The 16,428-nt window shown below is 41.2% G+C and overlaps 1 protein-coding gene and 1 long non-coding RNA gene across 2 annotated transcripts; one reads left to right on the forward strand and one right to left on the reverse strand.

The window, feature by feature from the left end:
• Positions 1-293: 293 nt before the first annotated feature.
• On the reverse strand, positions 294-9,305 carry LOC106586319 (CKLF-like MARVEL transmembrane domain-containing protein 6). Its single transcript, XM_014173492.2, has 5 exons — positions 9,119-9,305; positions 8,604-8,731; positions 1,208-1,384; positions 931-1,029; positions 294-716 (listed from the first exon to the last, which is right to left on the reverse strand). Exons 2-5 carry the CDS (start codon positions 8,724-8,726, stop codon positions 552-554), a joined length of 564 nt encoding a protein of 187 aa, XP_014028967.1. The 5' UTR covers positions 8,727-8,731; positions 9,119-9,305; the 3' UTR covers positions 294-551.
• A 4,420-nt stretch (positions 9,306-13,725) lies between these two features.
• LOC106586376 (uncharacterized) lies at positions 13,726-16,065 on the forward strand. The gene is made up of 5 exons (XR_001324178.2): positions 13,726-13,910; positions 14,317-14,698; positions 14,868-14,985; positions 15,093-15,197; positions 15,290-16,065. It is a non-coding gene; the product is annotated as an uncharacterized lncRNA (long non-coding RNA).
• The last annotated feature ends 363 nt before the right edge of the window (positions 16,066-16,428 follow it).

Here is a 16,428-nt window from a genome sequence, read left to right on the forward strand (position 1 = left end):
CTGATTCTAATAATTACATGGTTATAAGCTGAATCAGGTTAGTTACAACTGGGGTTGGAGTGAAAGCCTACAGGAGGATAGATCTCCAGGAACAGAGTTGGAGTGATAACCTACAGGAGGATAGATCTCCAGGAACAGGGTTGGAGTGATAACCTACAGGAGGATAGATCTCCAGGAACAGGGTTGGAGTGATAACCTACAGGAGGATAGATCTCCAGGAACAGGGTTAGAGTGATAACCTACAGGAGGATAGATCTCCAGGAACAGGGTTGGAGAGCGTTGGTTTATTTTTATCAATGAGTGGTCCCATTCCAAGCAGGTCCATGGTCCAAGGAAACAGAATGTATACAGCACAGGCCATGGCTCCTACAAAAATGGTCCCACTGCTGAGAATAAAAGCTCTGAATAAGATGTTAAAACTACTGGAGATTTCTTTCCTTCCTTTAAGCAGATATAAGGTGGCCCTCTGATAGTCTTATTGTGTTGCTTGTTTGCGTGTGTAAATGTGGGACAAAGAGATACCAGTGTTACTCGTTTAGGTATCCTTGGGCCTAGTCTGCTTCGTTCTGTTCCCTGTTGAGTTTCTCAGCCTCTGCCACGGGGGCCCCGCCGTTGCTTGCTGCTTGCTGGTTGGTCTTTTTAAAAGGAAAACCCCTGGTCTTCACAAACCAGCCAGCATCCACCAGGAATGCCACAGTGGCCAGGAAGCCAAATGCCTGAAGATAAATAGTAATAAGTTATTACTAAGTATTAACATTAGTAAAACATCTTGTGACAAACAGAAAGAAACGACACTAAACAGTTTGACAAAATAGTTCTCCTTTCAATCTAAACCCAGCTTGGTTTGGGCTGACATTTTGTCTTCATTTGAAAAAACAGTAACCAGGATCCTGAGGTATGAGGACAGTCTGAGTAAAGATGTTCATTTACCACAGCAGCATTCTCCAGGTCAGTTCCACCATTATCTGAGGCAAACACAATGGAGGCGATGAGGAAGAATGCAGCCATCAAAGCTGTGTACACAAAGTCCTGCAAGAGACAAGTCAGCATGGTTATACACCACCATACATTTAAATGGGAATACAAGTATCCTCACACACACACACAGTCTTATGAATGATAAACATACACGTTAGGCAGGTCAGTGGGCCTCATTTATCAACATATGTGCACAAAATGTGTACATTCATACACACTGAGTACTCACCAGGGAGGGCCAGCAGCTGATGCCCACTCTCTTGTGCAGGGTGGTAGCGAGGAGGATGAGGAGGAGAGTTGTGAAGAGGAAGGCTGTGCAGCTGACAAACTCAAAGAAGTACAGCGAAGAGCAGCTCATACATTTCGTCACTACCTCTTCAAGAATGAAGGCCACAAACGACAGGAGCTGAGGACACACAAGTCAAAACTAACTGATCATGTACTACCCCAGTCTCAACAACAGATGGCACTGTAGTACTACCAGAGCTAAATGGGAAGTTGTGTTTTCTGTCTCAGATATAGAACAGGTTAGAGGTAATTTAGTGTCGTCGAACATGCTTATGTATGGCTTGAGTACTGATGAACTCAGTATTACGTCTTCTGACATCAGTAGAGTTGACTCAAGAATTGAGTGACTATCATAGCCCTATGTAAATGAGGGTATATGAAAATGTCTAAATAGTTCATGCGAAGTTCAGAGTTGGGCTTGGAGGAAGGGACAACTCTAATGTAATCTTCACAATGAGAGGATTCTTCTGGTGTGACCATCACAGTACTCTTAAAGCTCATCACAGCGTGATGGAAGCACCACATACTGGCTCTATTCATAATCGCACCACACAAAATAGCTTTTTCATGTTGCCATTATAACGGTGACCAGCTAAAGGATCCACCCCTTTACAACAGCCACAGACCCCATTTTGATTTCTCAATAGTCACTATTAATAAAGATTCCTAAGAAAGGCCACAAGGCCAGCAAAACCACACTTTAACTGACTCACACGGTTCCTGACTTTGTTTTTGTTTCCTTATCGATTGTTTGGAAGGAACAGGCCAGATAGCATACTGCGCTGAGGATCTGTCCCCCCGCCAGATGGCATACTGCGCTGAGGATCTGTCCCCACGCCAGATGGCATACTGCGCTGAGGATCTGTCCCCACGCCAGATGGCATACTGCGCTGAGGATCTGTCCCCACGCCAGATAGCATACTGCGCTGAGGATCTGTCCCCACGCCAGATAGCATACTGCGCTGAGGATCTGTCCCCACGCCAGATGGCATACTGCGCTGAGGATCTGTCCCCCCGCCAGATAGCATACTGCGCTGAGGATCTGTCCCCACGCCAGATGGCATACTGCGCTGAGGATCTGTCCCCACGCCAGATGGCATACTGCGCTGAGGATCTGTCCCCCCGCCAGATAGCATACTGCGCTGAGGATCTGTCCCCACGCCAGATGGCATACTGCGCTGAGGATCTGTCCCCACGCCAGATGGCATACTGCGCTGAGGATCTGTCCCCACGCCAGATGGCATACTGCGCTGAGGATCTGTCCCCACGCCAGATGGCATACTGCGCTGAGGATCTGTCCCCCCGCCAGATAGCATACTGCGCTGAGGATCTGTCCCCACGCCAGATAGCATACTGCGCTGAGGATCTGTCCCCACGCCAGATAGCATACTGCGCTGAGGATCTGTCCCCACGCCAGATGGCATACTGCGCTGAGGATCTGTCCTCACACTATTCAGCTAGACAGTGCTAAATGGGTACCTAAAACTAAACGATAGACAGCAAACATGTTCTCTGTAATACAGTGCTGAGCATAATGTGCCATATGTGTATCTATAAAAACAGTAGCTTAAACTGTACAGTATGTAGGCCTTTGTTCCATATTACAAGGTAAAATGCACCATGGTCTGTCTCCCCAGCCCTGGTGTTACTGAAGCCACAGCTCTATATCTGCAGCTTCATTACATGACCAGACAGACAGTCTGACGGCAACACTGTAATAAAGACTGGGCCTCCTACTCAAGACATCTTCTGCAGCACCTTTAACACTTTCTTTACGGTCTGTTGTGTGTGTTTAACTATTCTTGTGGGGACCAGTTAAATAAAGATTAAACCAAATTTTTTTTTTTTTTTAAGTACCCACAAGAAGAGTAAATAAACAACCATTTTGACCAACTGGGGACATTTTGTTTGTCCCCACAAGGTCAAATGCTATTTCTAGGGGGTTTAGGGTTAAGGTTCGAAATAGTGGTTAGGTTTTTGGGATAAGGTTAGGGTATGAGTACGGGTTAGGTTTTTGGGATAAGGTTAGGGTATGAGTACGGGTTAGGTTTTTGGGATAAGGTTAGGGTATGAGTACGGGTTAGGTTTTTGGGATAAGGTTAGGGTATGAGTACGGGTTAGGTTTTTGGGATAAGGTTAGGGTATGAGTACGGGTTAGGTTTTTGGGATAAGGTTAGGGTATGAGTACGGGTTAGGTTTTTGGGATAAGGTTAGGGTATGAGTACGGGTTAGGTTTTTGGGATAAGGTTAGGGTATGAGTACGGGTTAGGTTTTTGGGATAAGGTTAGGGTATGAGTACGGGTTAGGTTTTTGGGATAAGGTTAGGGTATGAGTACGGGTTAGGTTTTTGGGATAAGGTTAGGGTATGAGTACGGGTTAGGTTTTTGGGATAAGGTTAGGGTATGAGCACGGGTTAGGTTTTTGGGATAAGGTTAGGGTATGAGTACGGGTTAGGGAAAATGGGATTTTGAATAGCACTGAATTGTGTGTTCCCACAAGGTTAGCTGTGCAAGACTGTGTGTGCGTGTGTGTTCTCCACAATCTTCTATGAACACACAACTCTAGCAAAGTGTTGTGTTGCAAGAGAAAGAGCAGAGTTAAAAAGCATTAGAATCCAGGGTTCCTTGTGGCTTTAAGCAGGAAATGCTTTAAATTACATTTAAATCCACAGATATTTATGTGCAATGAGCTTGCCACGCATTCTTGAAATGTTGATCAAATTTGGAGGAATCCATTGTTTCCTCACACACACACAGTAAGAAGGTCAAACAGCAAGGCTTAAAATAACCCTGGTAATGACATTTTGCATCTGGCTGCTAATTTCATTTGCAGTGCATCGCTAGATGGTATTGCTAACACCAGACTCTGATTAGCTTGACTAAGGACCCAGTGATCTGAGGAAGACAGAGCTGTGTCATCACTGTCTGTCTCCAGACTGCGCTTCCACAAGAGACAAACTCTGAATCAACTCTGACTGCTTCAGAAGGAGATGCAAAACACCCAAAAAATTGCCTGGACTAAGAGCTCAATCACAAACTATGGCAACTAGTAAACCTCCACCTCTAACCTGCTTACTCACAGGCCAACCTAAAACTACAAGAGGTGCCCTCACCCAAATAAGCCCTCCCTCTGCCCGGAAAGAGTTTGTTTCAAGATCTTGTTAACTGGGGAGAAATACAAGATAGCAGCCATAAAGCATGTGATTTGAATTCAATTGAAGATGACATTTCACTGCAGTTAGGAAGGCAGTGAAATAGTTGAAGCCTTGACATTGGGGTCTAGAAATAAGAGTAAGCCATTGATGATATCCAGTTCAAATGTAGACATTTCACAGCTCTGCCACTTGTGATGACCAGCGGGACACAGAAAGGGGTCAAACATGAGTCAACAGCAGTCTGCTGTAGTATCCTCATCCAATTCAACAGAATTGCTTTTAAAGACACCCCCAGCCAGAACATATGCGCGCCACACACACGCTGACTTAAGCACGGCTGCTCTTTCATATAGGCAAACGGGGAGGCATTTAAATCGTCTAAAATGGTTTCCGACCCAGTCTCCTCTTTAATATGTGAGCTAGGTGATATGTCCAATTGGAGTGCTGTTCTAGACAGGCTATATAGAGCTAAAGATACAGGATCTGATTTCAGCAGCTCCATAGTGACAGATTTGGACTCTGAAATCTGAAAAACCACTTTGCCGTCTTAGGCCTGACGATCAGTTAAAGGTTCCTGAGGTTCATCTCTCTGCTGACAAATACCCCAGGCCATCATGAAGGGGATGTGGGAGGACTGGGAGTGGTCTGATGGGTGCATCATCACTGTTGCAACTGTTCTGTAGATTGGTCTGACTTTCACATTTCAAGGAATAGTCAAGAAAAACAGCTGACAATGGTCACACCCTAAGAAAGCTACAAAGGTTATGATTTATAAACTTGCCTGTTAATTGTGGGATAAACAGCCCACAGTTTCTGGGAGCCGGATCCAGTTACATACAAAACAATGAAATGGTAGCGTTTGAAAATCTGCATATTCTATTTATTACACGCAGACTATCCACACAGGTGTTTATACTTAGACATTTTACATACAAACTTGTTCATCTGGTCTTATATCTGGAGCACAAAGTAAACATGTGATGACACCACTAGATAAAAGTCATATTGTCACCAGAGTTGATCTAACCCTGTTTTACTACTTGGTGCCATCAGAACAGATAGGAAGACAACCTTCTGGTCTCCCCTCTGAAATACACTGAGCAAAAATATAAAAAGCAACATGCAACCATTTCAAAGATGTTACTGAGTTACAGTTCATACAAGGGAATCAGTCAATTGAAATAAATGCATTAGGGTCTAATCTATGGATTTCACTTGACTGGGAATACAGATATGCAGCTGTTGGTCACAGATACTTTTAAAGGTAGGGGTGTGGATCAGAAAACCAGTCTGTATCTGGTGTGACCACCATTTGCCTCATGCAGTGTGACATCTCCTTCAAATCGAGTTGGCCAGGCTGTTGATTGTGGCCGGCGGAATATTGTCCCACTGCTCTTCAATAGCTGTGCGAAGTTGCTGGATATTGGCGGTAACATGAACACGGTGTCGTACATGTCGATCCAGAGCATCCCAAACGTGCTCAATGGGTGACATCTGGCGATGGAATAACGGACATTTTCAGCTTGCAGGAATTATGTACAGATCCTTGCGACATGGGGCCGTGCGTTATCATACTAAAACATGAGGTGATGGCGACGGATGAATGGCACGACAATGGGCCTCAGGATCTCGTCACGGTGTCTCTGTGCATTCACATTGTTCATGGTCCGCAGCTTATGCCTGCCCATACCATAACCCCCACCCCCACCACGTTGTGACTAGAGGTCGACCGATTAATCGGAATGGGCGATTAATTAAGGCCGATTTCAAGTTTTCATAACAATCGGAAATCTGTATTTTTGGACGCCGATTTGGCGGTTTTTTGTTGTTTTTTTTAGACCTTTATTTAACTAGGCAAGTCAGTTAAAAACACATTCTCATTTTCAATGACGGCCTAGGAACAGTGGGTTAACTGCCTTGTTCAGGGGCAGAAAGACAGATTTTTACCTTGTCAGCTCAGGGATTCAATATTGCAACTCCACGAGGAGCCTGCCTGTTACGCGAATGCAGTAAGAAGCTAAGGTAAGTTGCTAGCTAGCATTAAACTTAACTTATAAAAAAAACAATCAATCAATCATAATCACTAGTTAACTACACATGGTTGATGATATTACTAGTTTATCTAGCCTGTCCTGCGTTGCATATAATCGCTTAGGTACATGTTGCTCCAAACATAAACATCAATGCCTTTCTTAAAATCAATACACAAGTATATATTTTTAAACCTGCATATTTAGTTAATATTGGCTGCTAACATGAATTTATTTTAACTAGGGAAAATGTGTCACTTCTCTTGCAAACAGAGTCAGGGTATATGCAGCAGTTTGGGCCGCCTGGCTCGTTGCGAACTGTGAAGACTATTTCTTCCTAACAAAGACAGCCAACTTCACCAAACGGGGGATGATTTAACAAAAGCGCATTTGCGAAAAAAGCACAATCGTTGCACGACTGTACCTAACCATAAACATCAATGCCTTTCTTAAAATCAATACACAGAAGTATATATTTTTAAATGCAGGTTAGCAGGCAATATTAACCAGGTGAAATTGTGTCATTTTGCGTTCATTGTACGCAGTCAGGGTATATGCAACACTTTGGGTAATTTGTCCAAATTTTACGTAATTATGACATAACACTGAAGGTTGTGCAATGTAACAGGAATAACGTTTTGTTTTCGAGATGATAGTTTCCGGATTTGACCATATTAATGACCTAAGGCTCGTGTTTCTGTGTATTATTATGTTATGATTTGATAGAGCAGTCTGACTGAGCGATGGTAGGCAGCAGCAGGCTCATAAGCATTCATTCAAAATAGCACTTTCGTGCATTTTGCCAGCAGCCCTTCGCAATGCATTGCGCTGTTTATGACTTCAAGCCTGAGACTTGGAGTAGTTTTTTCCCTTCCTCTACATGGGTAACGCTGCTTCAAGGGTGCCTGTTGTCGATGTGTTCCTGGTTCGAACCCAGGTAGGAGCGAGGAGAGGGACGGAAGCTATACTGTTACACTGGCAATACTAAAGTGCCTGTAAGAACATCCAATAGTCAAAGGTATATGAAATACAAATGGTATAGAGAGAAATAGTCCTATAATTGCTATAATAACTACAACCTAAAACATCTTACCTGAGAATATTGAAGACTCATGTTAAAAGGAACCACCAGCTTTCATATGTTCTCATGTTTTGAGCAAGGAACTTAAACGTTAGCTTTTTTACATGGCACATATTGCACTTTTACTTTCTTCTCCAACACTTAGTTTTTGCATTATTTAAATCAAATTGAACATGTTTCATTATTTATTTGAGGCTAAATTGATTTTATTGATGTATTATATTAAGTTAAAATAAGTGTTCATTCAATATTGTTGTAATTGTCATTATTACAAATAAATACATGTAAAAAATAAATAAAATAAAACAAATAATAATAAAAAGTTGTATTTTTTATTTTATTATTATTTATTTTTTTAATCGGACGATTAATCGGTATCGGCCCCGTTTTGGTCCTCCAATAATCGGTATCGGCGTCGAAAAATCATAATCGGTCGACCTCTAGTTGTTACTCTGTTCACATCGTTGACATTAGCAAAACGCTCGCCCAGACAACGCCATATACATGGTCTGTGGTTGTGAGGCCGGTTGGACGTACTGCCAAATTCTCTAAAACCATGTTGAACATTCAATTCTCTAGCAACAGCTCTGGTGGACATTCCTGCAGTCAGGAATGTCCACCAGAGTCAGTCAGCATGCCAATTGCACACTCCCTCAGAACTTGAGACATCTGTGCAATTGTGTTGTGTTACAAAACTGCACATTTTAGAGTGGCCTTTTATTGACCCCAGCACAAGGTGCACCTGTGTAATGACCATGCCATTTAACCAGCTTCTTGATATGCCACACCTGTCAGTTGGATCGATTATCTTGGAAAAGGAGAAATGCTCACTAACAGGGATGTAAACAAATTTGTGCCAAAAATGTTAGAGAAATAAGCTTTTTGTGCATAAGGAAAATGCCTGGGATATTTTATTTCAGCTCATGAAACATGGGACCAACACTTTACATGTTGCATACATTTTTTTGTTTAGTGTACTTTCATGTTATGCTTGGATTAAGACTTGCCCAGCACAGTGGAACATTAACAATAACAGTATCATAACAATAACTATGATAAGAATATTACTTACCACTTCAACCACCTTTATCAAACATCTGACTTTATCCAAATTATCTGTTGGTACAATTAACCACTTTTTGGATATGGTCTCTGAAACTGTTGTTGGACTGTAGACGGGTTCCGCAGCAGCCATGGTGACTGAAATGAATAGATTTGAAGAAAAAAGTACAACTTCAATAAGACTGCAACTATGTACTTCATGTTAGTGTAGGCCTATCATGTATTAACAGTATCAGACCAGCGGCAAACTACAGAGCGAAAGCGAAAGCGTGGCATTTTGTTAACTTCAAAAGACACGATGGAAGAAATAACTTGGTGTTAAATTTAGGGTAGCCTGTCACTGGGCATTTTACAAGTATCGACTGATACTGACTCTATGTAGTCGAAAATTCATCGCCTCCGCACTCATATCAAACACTCACATAAGTGAGAACATACAGCTAACAAAGATGAAATCAAATTGAAAGGAAAAACTAATAAAGGCTATAGCCTAAGCAACAAAAAAAGTATAAACGATGGACTCACGCGTCAAGTTTGGAGCAACCAACTGAATAGGTATGGCTTTGCGATAGATATCGTATTTCCACGACTTTCCAATGATGCCCTTTGTTGTTGCGTTCTTGTTTAAAACCTGGACCCACACTTCCGCAAATGAACGGCTTGTCTACACCCCTGTCGTTAACAGAGGAGTATGGGGGGTGATAAGTGCCAGAATTAAACTAAGGCAACTGTACCACCGTGTGGCTGTTTCCTACCATTGAACGTCTGACTGACATTACATGATACCAACGCCTTAATAATATCTGCGATATATAGTATTTCACATTGTAATACACTACCCCTACATGCCATTGTATTATAGGATATATACATATTTTACATTGTAATAAACTACTCCTACATGCCATTCTGTGCTGGAGCTATGGGTTTATTTTTCCACTGACACTAGGCCTACACATTCACACTCGAACTGAATTGAATGGGGGATGCATAAGTACTTTTCACTGAAAAAGGAAAACGAGGTACAACATACAACTTCGATCAAAGACCTAAAATCATGCCTGACAACACCAATGAAATCATAACGGTATCCTAATATAGTCTGGATACAGGAGTAGCCTATTCTACAATAATGTAACTGTATATACTAGTATTATTTATGAAATTGATCAATGAAATTGTAAATGTGGGTGGGTACGCTACTTCAATCAGCGTCACTGCAGCTGTTTTACCCACCACCCACACTGTTCTCTCTCCACAAGCAACCACATCCTCTTCTCCTGTTCAACTAATTTGCCGACACACTGGAAAGGACTGTACATACAGTACCAGTCAAAAGTTTGGACAGACCTACTAATTCAAGGGTTTTTCTTTATTTTACTATTTTCTACATTGTAGAATAATAGTGAAGACATCAAAACTATGAAATAACACACATTGAATCATGTAGTAACCAAAAAAAGTGTTAAACAAATCAAAATATATTTTATATTTGAGATTCATCAAAGTAGCCACCCTTTGCTTTGATGAAAGCTTTGCACACTCTTGGCATTTTCCCAACCAGCTTCAGAAGGTAGTCACCTGGAATGCAATTCAATTAACAGGTGTGCCTTGTTAAAACCTCTCTAGGGTAGGTGGGACGAAATCGTCCCACCTACTCAACAGCCAGTGGAATCCCGTGGCGCGTTATTCAAATACCTTAGAAATGCTATTACTTCAATTTCTCAAACATATGACTATTTTACACCATTTTAAAGACGACTCTCGTTAATCTAACCACACTGTCCGATTTTTCAAAAAGGCTTTACAACGAAAGCAAAACATTAGATTATGTCAGCAGAGTACCCAGCCAGAAATAATCAGACACCCATTTTTCAAGCTAGCATATAATGTCACATAAACCCAAACCACAGCTGAATGCAGCACTAACCTTTGATGATCTTCATCAGATGACAATCCTAGGACATTATGTTATACAATACATGCATGTTTTGTTCAATCAAGTTCATATTTATATCAAAAACCAGCTTTTTTTCATTAGCATGTGACGTTCAGAACTAGCATACTAGTGGTGAATTTCCGGTGAATTTACTAAATTACTCACGATAAACGTTCACAAAAAACATAACAATTATTTTAAGAATTATAGATACCGAACTCCTTTATGCAATCGCTATGTCCAATTTTAAAATAGCTTTTCGGTGAAAGCACATTTTGCAATATTCTGAGTAGATAGCCCAGCCATCACGGGCTAGCTATTTAGACATTTAGCCCTCACCAAAGTCAGATTTACTATAAGAAAAATTGGATTACCTTTGCTGTTCTTCGTCAGAATGCACTCCCAGGACTTCTACTTCAATAACAAATGTTGGTTTGGTTCAAAATAATCCATAGTTATGTTCAAATATCCTCTGTTTTGTTCGTGCGTTCAAGACACTATCCGAAGGGTGACGCGCCCGACGCGTTTCGTGACAAAAAAATTCTAAATATTCCATTACCGTACTTCGAAGCATGTCAACCGCTGTTTAAAATCATTTTTTATGCTATTTTTCTCGTAAAAAAGCGATAATATTCCGACCGGGAAACCCTGTTTACGTTCAAAGATAGAGAAAATAAAAACATGGTGTCGCCTCGTGCACGCGCCTCAGTCTCATTGTCCTCTGATCGACCACCATCCAAATGCGCTAATGTTTTTCAGCCAGGGCCTGCAAAGACATCATTCAGCTTTTTGCCGCCTTCTGAGAGCCTATGGGAGCCGTCGGAAGTGTCACGTTATAGCAGAGATACTCAGTTTTCAATAAAGAGAGTGTAGAAGCCCAATAAATGGTCAGAGATGGCACTTCCTGTAAGGAATCTTCTCAGGTTTTTGCCTGCCATATGAGTTCTGTTATACTCACAGACACCATTCAAACAGTTTTAGAAACTTTAGGGTGTTTTCTATCCAAAGCCAATAATTATATGCATATTCTAGTTTCTGGGCAGTAGTAATAACCAGATTAAATCGGTTACGTTTTTTATCCGGCCGTGCAAATACTGCCCCCTATCCCCAACAGTGTGTTTGTTAATGTGTTTGAGCCACTTAGTTGTGTATTTTATGGCAAGAACAATTCCAAGAAAAGACATGAGAAGATGGCAAAGGAGATAGTGATGAGAGTGAGAGCATACAGTATGAAAATAAAGACCCCTTGGGATCTAAAGTGAGTGTGGGGTGCCTCTTGTCTCCTTTTTGTCAATTTGAGGATACTACAGTCACCCCTGGTGGAGGTTCTTGGAACACTGCTATTTAAGTCTGAGCAGAGGTTGCCGAAAACCTTCAAAGGTGGTGGTGCTAAGCTGCGTGTTATCTTGAATACCAGGCAGATGTTTGAGTACAGAATTAAATTGTGTAAACTTATTAAGTACACTCCTTTAGAAAGGGGTTCCAACAGGGATCTTTTGCAGTCACCAAAAGAGAACCCTTTTTGGTTATAGGTAGAAGTATTTTTGGTTCCATGTAGAACCTGCTGCGGAATGGAGCCCAAAAGGGTTATACCTAGGCACAGACGGGTTTCTACCTGGAACCAAAAAGGGTTATCCTATGGGGACAGTGGAAGAATCCTTTTAGGTTGTAGATATCACCTTTTTGAGTGTAGGTTCTGTTTTTTGTAAAAATAAATGCAACAGGCCCTGTGCGTCTCTGGAGGATCTAGCAAGATAGCGAATGAATGCATCACCTACTCAGTATGACTATAATGAACATGCCTAATTTGCACCATTATGCAATTATTAAGAGACTAGATACAAAAAACTAATCTTGGCAACCAATGTTCTAGCATTAATGAATTGAGGCAGGCAGATCAGAGATGTCAAGGTGGTATCCAATAATATGCTATAGTATGTGTATAGTGTAAATAACAACTACCAATAGACCTTCTAAATTAGAAGCATTTAGTCAATGAAATAATTACACTCTAAACGAGGAATGAAGTTACTCTATTTAACTAATAGCATGAAATAATTGACAAAAAAATTACAGTGTACATGAAATACATTATACATTACATAATAACACAAAGTATATGACTACCACCAATAGGCTAAAACAACGTGGTAACACGTGTCTTCAGTTCAGAATAGGCTCTAAGAGAAAACACAATGTGTGTCTGATACACACAGGAGCTTGGTAGCAAGTTCTCAAAGTATGAACAAATTCACTGTCCTTTTAACCAAATTCAAGCAGAAACGGATACCCAACCTGAATTCACATTTCTTTGCACTTTTGACTGCTTAAAACAAAAGACAGGAAAACAGCCAGATTCAAATCTAATCAACTCAATGTAAATGATAGGAGTGCATCCTTGTGTCGCTCCCTCTTTGAACTATCCGCTGCCCGACGAACAAAATAACACTCCCTGTAACAATATATCCCATAGCACTTACAGTACAATCAAATATATACACACGTGTAGCTCTTTGTGAACTCTTGAAAATTCAAACATGACAATTTAATTCACATAGTAACATTAATTTAGTTCATTCACGTTTTCATCGGTCTTCACACCTCTCCTGGCATCAGTGACCCCAGGACTTCCACGGGAACGCCAGCCAGTCAGGAGTATTATCACCATCTCATCCTTCCACTACAGTAGTCATTTATGGAAAACAAATGAAAAATTAAAGGGCCTGTCATGCCAAATACTGTTCCCCTGCAAAAGAAAAAAGGTCTTTGGGTTTCAAGGACTTCACTGCCGAAACATTGCAAAGAATACTGGCTGAAGATGCTTTTCTTTCTCAGGCCCCAGAGCCTGTAGGGATGGGTGTTGGCAGTTGAATCTGAATAAAGGATTATGTTGGGTTTTGTTTTTGTTTACTTGTATTTTGTTAAGTATTTGGGCTGATATACAGCCAGGGCAGTGGATGGCGGCATGCGCCTGTGACATTTGTTTGCAAACCACCATAGTATCAAAGAAGAAGACTCCATATGTAGTCTGACATAAATGTTTTCTTTACCATATATTTGGCTTTATATAACAAAATATTGTTAAATAGGAGAAAAAAAATTAAGCTGCTTTTGGATTGAAATTGCTGTAACGTTACTTATTTACTTACATCAGTCTCACTAGTCAGCTAGCTAGCTAGCCAGACAGTTTTGTTTAGCTAACATTAACTAGCTAGCTAACAGTTTTTGTAGCTTTCTGTTTATATGTAGCTTGCACTTCAATGGAATCCCTCAAGGAGATGTTATTTGATCTTTCCAACCAGGTGAAGTACTATGAAGGCACCACTGATCTCGACAAGAGGCGCAACATTCGTAGGGGGCAGAAATTCACTATTCAGGGTAACGTAAAGCGGTTAACTTCTATTACATAACTGGAAGGATTTAGCTATGAACAACCATTTTTCAACAACCATTTTCCATCTAGGTAGTTGGTCATCTAGAAGTTGCTAGTTCTATATCTGTCATATTGAGCTATCTAGCTATAAGTTAACCCTGATCAATCAAATGGATAGGTCTTACCAATTATGGTCATTCCAACTGCCCTTAACTAGGTGTCTTTGCTAGACAGACACACAGACAGAGATGGGGAGAGAGGGATAAAGAAAGGATGAAAGTGAGTGAAAGAGAGAGGTGGGAAGAGAGTGAAAGACAGAGAGAGATGGGGGAGAGAGAAACAAAGAAAGACAGTCGTGCAAAATTACTTGGACTTGAGTATTTCAACAACTCTTGTCTTCAAACTTGTTAGGCAATCACATGTACCTATGGGGGAAGGATGGCCAGCCACACAGGAGGGTGATTTTCACTGAGGAGAAGGAGGCCATGCTGACCGAGATGCATGTTGGCCATTTCAGAGTGAAGCGCCTGATTGCCAAAATCAACATACGCTTCTTTTGGCATGGGATTGTCAAGGATGTGGACAGCTGGGCAAGTAAAACAACCTTTTGTTTATCGATCACATTCAATTATATCTGAAATTATTATGATTTCAATGAATGTCATATCAGAGAGAACACAATGTTTCAATTTGTCACCTTGTGCTTAAAGGTCTAGCCTGACAGAAGTTTGAGAGGGTGAAGCCTGGCATAAGAGTTGAAGCCCATCAGTTGTTTTACCATGGCACATGATCGGTAAGTGTCACAGTACAAATTTTGCCCTGATAAGTTGCTTTGTAATGGTTGCTTTATTTGACCAAAGCAGAGTTCAATATTATAGATTGTGTATCATACCCTTACAAATATGAAAATCTGCATACTGAACGACAGATACGGGTAAGAATGAAGTAATCTTCTCTCTAAGACTTTATATGTTAGGGGTTGACTTCATCGGACCCTTAACGAAATACAGGAATGGCAACAGCTGGTGTCTGACGGCGACCGATTATTTTACCAAGTGGGGGGAGGCAATACCCATTCAGGTCTGTTAAGGAGGAGACCATGCTTAACTCTAAATTCCCTTCTGTAACCCATTTAAAAAGGGTGCTTGGAACCAAAAATGTATTTTCTTTGTATGATACCCATCAAGGACAAGACTGGCGAGGCCACCTCCAAGGTGATGATGGACATCTTCAACACCTACGGTTCTCCTGAGGTCATCTTGACTGACCAATGTCGTGAACTCTGAAACAAGGTACTATTAGTATTTGTTTTTCCATTGTACATAATCAGACATTTCAATATCTTCCATTGTCAGTAGATCTCCCTTTCCTACCCCTCCTCTAGGTTTGGATGAACAGACCAACCACACCCTCAAGACTGCCATGGGCAAGTCCCTTGACGGGTTCCAGGAATGGTGGGAGGACAACCTGAAGGTCATTCTCTTTGCAATTCGAGCCCTGCTTTTAACCATAAGACATCTCCACAGAAACGTATAGCCTAACGATTGCATGGTGACAGTGATTGTGTCTGTTAAACCGGTAAACTGGAAATTCTGGGGGAAAAAACTAGTTCAAGTCATGATATCAGGGATTTTCAGGTCAGAGAAAGATGCCAGAGTTTCTGAATTGGAATTCCGAGTTGGATGACCGTTCAAAACTATTTTTCCCAGTCTGAGCTTGCTTTTTTCCCCGAGTTCCCAGTTGTCTTGAACACACTGAAGTCGGTAGTCAGAGATTGCAAAGTTCTGAGGTTTTTTTTATGTGCCACTAGAGACCTAGGCTACCTCTTATTTCTGAATAGGGCTACCTCCAACAAAGAAGCGCTTATGTCTGTATTGATGTGAGAAATAGGCATATCTTCACAGTAATGGTGGCTGGCTGCGATATCAACAAGCCTAATCATTTTTGTATTGAGGTGATATTCAATTGACAAATTTCAATTGAAATTAATTAGATTACTCTGGCAATGAAAAATATTTAGATGTAAGGCGTTCATGGTGAGATCTTTAATAATAAAGTAAACAGACACTTATCCTGTTAGGGCTAGGGGGCAGTATTGACACGGCTGGATAAAAAACGTACCCGATTTAATCTGGTTACTACTCCTGCCCAGTAACTAGAATATGCATATAATTATTGGCTTTGGATAGAAAACACTCCAAAGTTTCTAAAACTGTTTGAATGGTGTCTGTGAGTATAACAGAACTCAAATGGCAGGTCAAAACCTGAGAAGATTCTGTACAGAAAGTACCCTGTCTGACCATTTCTTGGCCTTCTTTGCCATCTCTATCCATTACAAAGGATCTCTGCTGTTACGTGACACTTCCTATGGCTCACATGGGCTCTCAGAAGGCGGCAAAAAGCTGAATCGTGGCTTTGCAGGCTCTGGTTGAAAAAAAGTAGCGCGTTTGGGTAGTGGCTGGTTACAGTACTGTGAGACTCAGGCTCGTGCCCGCGTCGACCGAATGCTTTGTTTTCTTTCCT

This window comes from Salmo salar, chromosome ssa02 (genome assembly GCF_905237065.1).
Source record: "Salmo salar chromosome ssa02, Ssal_v3.1, whole genome shotgun sequence".
In the NCBI taxonomy this organism is placed as follows: domain Eukaryota; kingdom Metazoa; phylum Chordata; class Actinopteri; order Salmoniformes; family Salmonidae; genus Salmo; species Salmo salar.

What these genes read in the sequence shown, in the direction of transcription:
- LOC106586319 (XM_014173492.2), bottom strand. Translation starts at nt 8,726, where the DNA reads ATGGCTGCTGCGGAACCCGTCTACAGTCCAACAACAGTTTCAGAGACC. An exon ending in TGATAAAGGTGGTTGAAGTG is followed by an intron (nt 1,385 to 8,603) that starts GTAAGTAATATT and finishes GTGTGTCCTCAG; the next exon opens with CTCCTGTCGTTTGTGGCCTT. An exon ending in TCAGCTGCTGGCCCTCCCTG is followed by an intron (nt 1,030 to 1,207) that starts GTGAGTACTCAG and finishes TGTCTCTTGCAG; the next exon opens with GACTTTGTGTACACAGCTTT.